Here is a 10,273-nt window from a genome sequence, read left to right as displayed (position 1 = left end):
CAACCATCTTGAAATAAGGGCCAACATTCCATTAGCCTTCCTAATTACCTGCTGCTGGCTTTCTTAGTTTCGTAAACAAATACTCCCAAGTCCCTTTGTGTTGCAGCTTTTCTCCATTTTAACAATATTTTGTTCTCCCTTCCAAAATGAATAATTTCACATTTTCCCATCTTATCCTCCATTTGCCAACTTTTTGCCCACATCCTTAATCTATATGTCTCTTCGTAATCTGTTTATATCCCCCTCCCAACTTGTCTTTCCATCTCTTTTTGTCATTTGCAGATTTGGTTGTAGTACATTTGCTTCCTTCCTCAAGTTGTTAATATGTGTAGTAAATAGTTGTTGCCCCAGCACTAATCCCTGTGGAACCCCACTGGTTACAACCTGAAAAAGAATCCCTTATCCCCACTTGCTGTTTCCTACCTGTTAGCCAATTCTCTTTCCACACTAATATATTCCCTCCAATACCATGGGCTGTTATGTTATAACTTAACCCTTTTGGGAGGTACTTTGTCAAATACTTTCTGGAAGCCCAAGTACTATACTTCTACTGGTTTCTCTCCATTGGATTGAGATTTCCTTGAAAACTTTGATAAATTAATCACATGATTTCCCTTTTCTGAAGCGACGGTGACTTCTAGTCATGGTGACAGACAAGGCAACACAGTCACTAGAAAGCTTTAAAATTGATAAGGAACGATGTATTGGATAAGATGTTTAAAGTGGAATGCACTTAGACTGGATGAGATGCATCCAAGCATTCTAAAGGATGCTAGAGTGGAAATTGCAGAGGCTTTGGCAATAATCTTTCAGTCTTCCCTAGACTCCAGGGAGTTGCCAAATGACTGGAGAATTGCAAACATTGCATTTTTGTTTAAAACAAAAGGTTGTAAAGGTAGGCCCAGCAATTACATGCAGTCAGTTCGACTTTGTTATGGGGAAGCTCTTAGGGACAACTATCTGGCATAGAATTAATAGTTATATGGAAAATATGTGTTTACTTTTGAAGAGTCAGCATGGCTTTGTCAAAGGAAATCCATATCTAAGTATTTCCCTAGATTTTTTTCAAAGAAATAAAAGAGAATTAATGAGGACAAGGTTGTTAATATCGGTGTAAGTGGACTTCCAAATAGATTTGATGCAGTGCCGTGCAATGGTTTGAGAGTTTTGTAGGTCAGGGAATAAAAACGACAACAGCATTATGTATTCAAAATTAGCTGAGTGATAGGAAACAAATGATTAGTAGGGCTGGAGGAAATCCGCTTTGTAGCAGACTTGCCCAGGTTTTGGTATTGGGGACCCTTGTTTATCCCATTTTATACAAATGATAGAGACCTTGGTTGGCAGGGGACAGTTTCATAGTTTGTGGATGACATAAAACTTGAGAGAATTGCAAACTGTGAATTTCAAAAGGAACTTTGACAAGTTGGTGGAGTGGCTAGATAGGTATCAGATGAAGTTCGCTAAAGAGAAGTTTGAGGTGATGGACTTTGATTCAAAGAACATGAATAGACAGTATGAAATAAAGGTAGTATCCTAAAGGAGGTGCTGGAACAGAGAGACCTGGTCTTTTATGTGTATAGGTTGTTAAAGATGGTAAGACAGGTAGTGAGAACAGTAAAGCCACATATGAAATTTTATTTTTCATAAATAAAGGCATTGATTACAAGAGTAGGGAGGTCATGATGAACTGAGACCTCATCTAGATTAGACCTTGTCTTGAGTACTGTGTATGTTTCTGAGTATCACACTGTGTGGTGTGGTGTGGTCTGGGGGGGGTGGTGATTGGGTTAGTGTGATATGAATGCGTTGGAGAGAGTTTAGAAGAGAATTGTGAGAATGTGGTTTCTTATCCCTGGAATCAGTTGTGAGGAAAGATTGGAGAAGTTATGATTGTCCTCCTTGGAGAGTTATCTAAGTAGAGATTTGATAAAAGTTTTCAAAATTATGAGAGGAGAAATTGTTCCTGCATGTAAAATTATTAAGAACCAGAGGAATTGGAGTCTGAAAAGTGCTATCTGGAAATGTGATGGAGGCAGGTTCAATGGAGATGTTTAGGAGAGCCTCCGTTAGATTAGTTGTTTCTGTTTAAAGAATGTGGATTCCTGGGAACAGAGACTGAATGGCCTCCTTTTGCACTGTATCAATTTTGTGAATAAAGCTCAAAGAACAGCACCTTTTTCAATTGGGCTGTTTGTTTGTATTGCTACATGCTTCCTCCCTGGGGCCATCTATTAGTTCTTCTGTGGATTCAGTATTACTCTATAACTCTGCTCCACTTTTGGCATTTAATGTCTTCAATCTTCTGCCCTCGCAAGGATGTTCTCTATTTTCTTTTCACATTCTTTATTTCACCCAGATGATGCTTTCTTACGTGTCCCAATTCTAACGTCATAATCTTGATGTGAATGCTTTCTCCACCAACATTTCTAGATTTTCTGAGTATTCCCAACAATTTCTGTTAATTTTCCTGATCAAGAATTGAATCTGGCATTTTCCTGAAAGTTGTTTTATAATACTCACTGTCACTTGGACAGAATCCCCACCTATTTCAGTTGATAGAAGTTTTATTATTATACAAACTTCATTTTGTTCTGATCCAAAACAAAATCCAGCATTAGCTAGTCTTCCAAAAGTAGTTTGGTTATAATGCAGCAGGACAGGAAATTGACTATATAATGCCCTCTACCAGGTACTGGTTAGATCTCACTCCTTCTGATGTGATGTGGAATACCTCAGACACTGGCTGGGCTAAGTCTGCATGGAGCAGCTTCTTTTCACCTTGGATTCAAGGAGCTTGTGTTTTTGTCCATCAGATGCCACGGTTTGATTCGAAAATTATATTGGAAGTAAGCAAACAGTCATTAGCTTTCAATTTTAAAATATATTGCATGTATACTGTTGCGACTAATTGTATAAACCCCTTACCTGTGGAATGAATTCCATGATCAATGCGATTCCTTTTCTTCAATGCCATTATATGGCATTCCTGATCAAAACACAGCACTTAATTACAAACTTTTGCTTTGGGTACTTTTTTTATTATTTTCAGTCATTCCATTGCGGGCTTATAGCCAGAGGAAAAGCTTTCTTTGGAAGTCTAGATGACCATCTACAAATTACAGATATTTATTTTGCTTTAAATTTGCCCTGAATTTATGATCATTTATTAAGTTGTTAAGTTAAAAAATGTGTTCATTGGCTCTCTTTATTCTGTTGTTTAATGTGAATGTTTGATTTTGTGAGTACGGTTTGCTGAAGTTCCTTCCAATTCCTAGCAACAGCAATCTCCTCTTAGGAGATAGTAGACTACAGAATAATGGATGCTGGAAAAACCTTTTTAGGGGGTGGTGGGGGCCGAGTGTTCCTTCTCTCCATTTTTAAATCAAAATTATTGCAGTTTTGCTCCTAGGTTTTCCTAAAGTCTGAGTCAGTTGAGAGCATTCTTAACAGGTGCTAACTACAGACTCATGATGAACAGAAATAGGCCATTCAGCCCAAAACGTCTGGACTGCTGTTCAGTGAGATCAAGGCTGATCTGATAACTCTCCACTTCTTTTCCCCAAAACCTTTGTTGCCATTGCTAATTAAAACTCTACCTCAGCTTTCAATATCCTTAATGACCCAGTCTCTGCAACCTCTAAGATAAAGAAGATTCACTACCCTCAAAAGAAATTCTTCCTCAACTCTGTCTTAAATGTGCAATCCCTTATTGTAAGATTATGCCAAATGATTCTAGACTCTTCCCCAATGTTGGCCCTTACTTCAAAGGGGTTGGAGTACAAAGTAGGGAAGGCTTGCTGCAATTGTACAAGGTGAGATCACATCTGGAGTACTGAGAGTGGTTTTGGTCCTCTTATTTCCAGGGAATATCAGTTCAGAGAAGGTTCACTAGAATAATCCCTGGATATGGAGGGATTTTCTTGTGAACAAAGGCTAAACAGGTGGGGGCTGGAGAAGTGATCTCATTGAAACATGGGATTCTTAAGGAGTTTGACAGAGTTAATGCTGAGAAGAGTTTCCCCTCACGGGAGAGCCTAGGATCAGAGGGCATTGTTTAAGAATAAAGGAGTGCCAATTTAACACTAAGGGTAGGATTTCTTATGAGGGTTGAAAATATTTGGAACTCCTCGTCACAGAGAGCTGTGGGGACGGATTCCTTGTGTATATTTAACGCTAAGGTAGATTCTTGATCAATAGAGGGTTATGGGGAAAAGGCAAGAAAGTAGACGTGAGGAATGCTGGATCCATGATCCTGTTAAATAGTGGAGCAGAGCAGGCTTAAGGGGCCCAATGGTGTATTTGTATTCCTATTTCTTATGGTGTTACCTGAAAGTTGAATCAATTGTGGTTAACAAAAGAAATTTAAAGATTGCCTTCAAACAAGAAAAGTGGTTAAGACCAAAGATTATGAGCAATTTCGAATCCAGCAAATGATGACAAAGAAGCTAATTATCAAAAGGGAAAAGAGAATATGAATACATGCTAATGCAAACTTAATGAAAAAACAACAGCACAGCACAGGAACAGGCTTTTGGCCCCCCAAGGCTGCATGATGCCTTTCTAAACTAAAACCCTTTTTGCCTTCACACTGTCTGAATCCCTCTATCCCATGTCCATTCATACATCTATCAAGATGCCTCTTTAAAGTTTTCATTATGTCCTCCTCCTCCATCTCATTTGCTAATGCATTCCACTTACCACTGTTTTCTTTTAAGAAAAGCCTGCCTCTTACATCTCCTTTTAAATTTACTGCCTTTTACCTCAAATCTAGTAATTGACATTTCTACCCCAGGAAAAAGATGATATCCATTCTGTCCATGCCTCTCATAACTTGTAAACTTCTTATTAGATAGCCGCTCAATACTGGACTGTAAGATCATCTTTAGCATGTGAGAAATAAAAGATGTCAGTGATTAGGAAAGCATGTGAAATGTTGGCCTTCGTCGCAAGGAGATTTGAATGAAGGAGTAAAGATGTTTTGCTGCAGTCGTATAGAGCCTAATGAACATGTCCCTGCAATATAGTGTGCAGTTTTGGTAATCTTATTTAAAGAAGGATGTATACCAATTCCTCATTATCCATGGGGGTTAGGAGTATGAAAATCCTGTCAATAACAAATGTGCACACTGCTTCAGTGTAACTCTCCTACCTATCATAAAGGACTGCTTAATCAGACCAGATGTGTCAGTGGAGAAAAAAGGATAGGGTCTGGGCCAACCTTGACTACACTGTTCATGTGTAACAAGGAATGACTGTACTGGGAAGGGGGGAGGAAGAGGAAGAGAGGAGACAGAAAGACTGCAGCAGAGTCTTGCTATATTAGCCCTTGGGATGACGGGATTGTTTTGTATGGAGAACGTGAGAAAACTAGGTCTGTATTCTCTAGAGATTTGAATAATGAGATGAGTTCATTAAAAAATAGACTTCGAAAACTTGTATAAGGCCATTTTTGTATTTTTGTGGAAGGTGATGAGGTGTTTCCCCGGTAAGTCTAGAACCAGGGGATATAATCTCAGAATAAGAGATAGGCCATTTTAAGTGTGAGATGTGAAGGAATTTCTTTACACAGGGTAATCAATCTTTGGAGTTAACTATCTGAGGGCAGTGAAAGCCCAGTCATTGAGCATATTCAAGATAGAAATCTATGATAGATTTATGGATATTAAAATATATTAAAGGATATGGGAATAGTAGAGGAAAGTAGCATTGCATTAGATGATCACCCAAGGTCTATATAATGGTGGAGCAGATTTAATGGGCTCAATGAATCGCTTCTGCATCTGTGTTCCTCTGTTCCTATGATATTATTTTATTGTCATTTGGATGATTTTATTTTTAAATGTTCTTTTCCCAGGTTTTATCCACGTATCCCATAACAACCTTCTGTTCTCCACCTACTGTATATCGTATGCTAGTGCAAAATAATGTCAAAAGGTACTGTATTAATTTTCTGATTATTCATTGATTACCATCCATTTAAGCTAAGCATATATAACAATGAAATCTACCTAAATCATCCAGTTATCTGCACTCCTGCACAGGAGCTCCTTAATAACATTTACAGCTCCATCCTGATTTGGTGCAATCAACTTTTACAAAGTACTTCATTATTTTTGTAGTTTTATTTTTCTTAAGGTGATATTCTCCAGATATTTATTTATGGATCAAAACCTTTCCAGCTTGATAAGAATTTACATTGTGGTCAACAGACTCCTGAATGTACATTGTTTTTTGCATGTAGGAGGTTGGTTAGTTCAGTGGCTGTTTGGCTGGCTGGTCTGCAAGGCAGAAGGATGCCAACGGTGTGGGTTCAGTTCCTGTACTAGCTGAGATTACCACAAAGGACTCTCCTTTAAAATCTGTCCCCTCACCTGAGGCATGGTGACCCTCAGGTTAAACCACCATCAAGCTTGTCTCAAATGAGAGAGCAGCCTTATGCTCGCGTAAGACTTTGGGACTTTATCTTTTATATTGTCTATAAAGAATTTATTATAAAGAAATATAAAGAAATTAATTAGTCAGGAATCAATTATATGCCCAGTAAGTGTTCCAGTGGGGCCACATTCAAAGCATTGATGTGTCACTTTTGTGTGTCATATAATAATGGCCAAATAATTTGCACACTGTGGTGATAGTGAAAGGACATTCAGTGGTTAGAGGAACATACAGGAGGTTCTGTGGTTGCAAGCGAGACTCCCGGATGGTATCTTGTTTCCTGGTTGCAAGCGAGACTCCCGGATGGTATCTTGTTTCCTGAGTGTCAAGGTCAGAGTGTCTCAGATCGAGCCTACTGGATTCTTAAGTGGGAGGGTGAGCAGCTGAAAGCTGTGGTACACATCGGTACCAATGACATAGCAAGAAAAAGGGATGAAGACCTGAAAAATGAATATAGGCAGTTAGGTTGGAAGCTAAAAGGTAGGAGTAGGAGTAGTGAGGCTAGGAACTCTGCAGCTGAAAACGTGGCTGCAGAGCAGGTGTAGAAGGGAGGGCTTCAGATATGTGGATCATTGGAACTCCTTGTGGGGAAGGTGCGACCTGTACAAGGAGGATAGGTTGCACCTGCACTGGAAGGGAACCAGTATCCTGAGCAGCAAATTTGCTAGAGCTCTTTGGAAGGGTTTAAACTAGTTTGGCAGGGGGATGGGGATTGGAGCTACAGATCAGAGGAGAGGCTAGTTGGTGAACAGACAGAGGGTGCAGAGACTCTGTGAGGAAGGATAGACAGTCAATAGAGCAAAGTTGCAGTCAGTGTGATGGGTTGAAGTCTGTCTATTTTAATGCAAGAAGTGTCAAGAATAAGGGTGATGATCCAGAGCATGGATGAGATTAACACAAAGGAGCTACAATGCTGTAGCCATTATGGAGACTTGGATATCACAGAGGCAGGAATGGTTCTTGCATGTTCCTGGGTTTAGATGTTTCAAAAGGAATAGGGAGGGAGATTGGGGCGGGGGGGGGGGGGCGGGGGGAGGTGTGGAGAGAATGGCATGGCTAATCAGGGATAGTATCATAGCTGCAGAAAGGGATGTCATTGAGGAGGGTTTATCTACTGAGTCAATATGGGTGGAAGTCAGAAACAGGAAAGGTGCAGTCACTATACTGGGAGTTTTCTATAGCGACCCACCCCCTCCAGCAACAGAGACATGGAGGAGCAGATTGGGAGGCATACTTTGGAAATATGCAGAAGTTACAGGGTTGCTGTCATGGGTGACTTCAACTTCCCTAATATTGATTGGAACCTCCTTAGTGCGGATAGTTTGGATCAAGCAGATTTTGTCAGGTATGTCCAGGAAGGATTCCTGACTCAATAGGCTGACTACAGGGGAGGCCATATTGGATTTGGTGTTTGATAACAAACCAAATCAGTTGTCAGATGTCTTGGTGGGAGAGCATTTAATTGATGGAGGGAGGATTACAATGCTATTAGGCAGAAATTGTGGAGCTTAAATTGGGAACAGATGTTTTCAGGGAAATGCACAACAAGAATGTGGAGGCTGTTTAGGGAGCACTTGCAAGGATAGGTTTGTCCAGTTGAGGCAAGGAAGAGCTTGTAGGATGAAGGAACCTTGGATGGGGAGATGTGGAACATCTAGTCAAAAGGAAGAAGAAAGCTTACTTAAGGTTAAGGAAGCAAGAACCAGACAGCGTTCTAGGGGGTTACAACATAACCAGGAAGGAACTGAATGAAAAACCTTGGCGTGTAGGATTAAGGAAAACCCCAAGGTGTTCTACACTTGCATGAGGAACAAGAGGATGGCCAAAGTGAGGGTAGAGCCAATCAGGGAGAGTGGAGGGAACTTGTGCCTGGAGTCAGAGGAGGTATGGGAGGTCCTTAATGAACACTTTGCTTCAGTATTCATTAGTGAGAGAGACCTTGTCATTTGTGAGGACAGTGTGAAACACGCTGATACGCTCAAACAGGTTGATGTTAAGAAGGAGGATGTGCTGGAAATTTTGAAAAACATGAAGATAGCTAAGCCCCCGGGCCAGACAAGATCTACCCAAAGTTACTATGGGAAGCAAGAGAAGAGATTGCTGCACCTTTGAAAATGACCTTTTCATTGGAGTAGTACCACTGGAGTAGTACCAGATGATTGGAAGGTAGCAAATATTATTCCCTTGTTCAAGAAAGGAAATAGGGCTAACCCTGGGAATTATAGACCAGTCAGTCTTAGGTCAGTGGTGGGCAAATTATTGGAGAGGATTCTGAAAGACAGGATTTATGATCACTTGGAAAAGCGTAGCTCGATTAGAGATAGTCAGCATGGCTTTGAGAGGGCCAGGTCATGCCCCTCAAGCTTTATTGAATTCTTTGAGGATGCGATAAAACACACTGATGAAAGTAGAACAGTGGATGAGTGTAAATGGATTTTAGCAAGGCATTTGATAAGGTTCCTCATGGTAGGCTCATTCAGAAAGTAAGGAGGCATGAGATATAGAATTAGCTGGCCCATAGAAAACAGTGGGTGGTAGCAGGTGGAAAATATTCAGCTTGGAGCTCGGTGACCATTGGTGTTCCGCAGGGATCTCTGTTCTTTGTGATTTTTATAAATGACCTGGATGAGAAAGTGGAAGGGTGGGTTAGTAAGTTTGCCGATGACATGAAGGTTGGTGGAGTTGTGGATAGTGTGGCGGCCTGTTGGTTGCAACTGGGCATCGACAGGATGGAGAGCTGGACTGAGAAGTGGCAAATGGAGTTCAACCTGGAAAAATGTGAAGTGATTCATTTTGGAGGGTCGAATTTGAATGCAGATTACAGGGATAAAAGTAGGCATCTTGGCAGTGTGGAGGAACAGAGGGATCTTGAAGTCCATGTCCATAGATCTCTCAAAGTTGCCACGAAGTGAACAAAGTGTATGGTATGTGTTCCTTTATTAGTCAGAGTATTGAGTACAGGAGTTCGGTGGTCCTGTTAAAGCGTATCAGCCTGGTTAGGCCACTTTTGGAATATTGAGTGCAATTCTGGTCTCCTTCCTGTCAGAAGGATATTGTGAAACTTGAAGGGTTCAGAAAAGATTTAATGTGGATATTGCCAGGATTGGAGGATTTGAGCTATAGGGAGACGTTGAATCGGCTGGGGCTGTTTTCCCTGGAACGTCAGAGGCTGAGGGGTGACCTTATTGAGGTTTGTAAAATCATGAGGGGCATGGATAGGATAAATAGACAAAGTCTCTTCCCTGGGGTCAGGGAGTCCAGAACTAGAGGGCATGGTTTTAGGATAAAAGGGGAAAGATATAAAAGAGATCTAAGGGGCAATCTTTTCATGCAGAGGGTGGTACGTGTGTGGAATGAACTGCCAGAGGAAGTGGTGGAGGCTGGTACAATTGCAACATTTAAAAGGCATCAGGATGGGTATATGAATAGGAAGGGTTTAGAGGGATATGGCCGGGTGCTGGCAAGTGGGACTAGATTGGGTGGGAAATCTGTGGCATAGACGAGTTGGACTGAAGGGTCTGATTCCATGCTGTACATCTCTCTGACTCTTAAGTTGATACAGTTGTTAAGAATATGTATGGTGTGTTGGCATTCATTAGCAGTGGGATTGAGTTTAAGAGCCATGAGGTTATGCTGTAGCTCTGTGAAGTCCTGGTTCAATCACTTGGAATATTGTGTTCAGTTCCGGTTGCCTCATTATAGGAAGGGTGTGGAAGATTTAGAGAGGGTGCAGAGGAGATTTACCAGATGCTTCCTGGTCTGGAGGGCATGTCTTATGAAGAAAGGTTGAGGACACTAGGGCTTTTCTCTTTGGAGTGGAGAAGGATGAGAGATG

At 40.9% G+C, this 10,273-nt stretch overlaps 1 protein-coding gene across 9 annotated transcripts in view; it reads left to right on the top strand.

Annotated features, from left to right (window-relative positions):
• LOC140464620 (acyl-coenzyme A synthetase ACSM3, mitochondrial-like) overlaps positions 1-10,273 on the top strand; it is an 85,176-nt gene that overhangs the window by 39,852 nt on the left and 35,051 nt on the right. For all 9 annotated transcript variants that reach the window (XM_072559927.1, XM_072559926.1, XM_072559931.1 and 6 more), the window contains 2 exons: positions 2,693-2,849; positions 5,858-5,937. In XM_072559927.1, coding sequence (XP_072416028.1) covers positions 2,693-2,849; positions 5,858-5,937 — 237 coding nt within the window. The remainder of the gene's footprint in view (positions 1-2,692; positions 2,850-5,857; positions 5,938-10,273) is intronic.

Source organism: Chiloscyllium punctatum, chromosome 40, assembly GCF_047496795.1.
Source record: "Chiloscyllium punctatum isolate Juve2018m chromosome 40, sChiPun1.3, whole genome shotgun sequence".
In the NCBI taxonomy this organism is placed as follows: Eukaryota; Metazoa; Chordata; class Chondrichthyes; order Orectolobiformes; family Hemiscylliidae; genus Chiloscyllium; species Chiloscyllium punctatum.
Note: the sequence above shows the minus strand (reverse complement) of the source record. Positions and strands in the feature narration are given on the sequence as shown.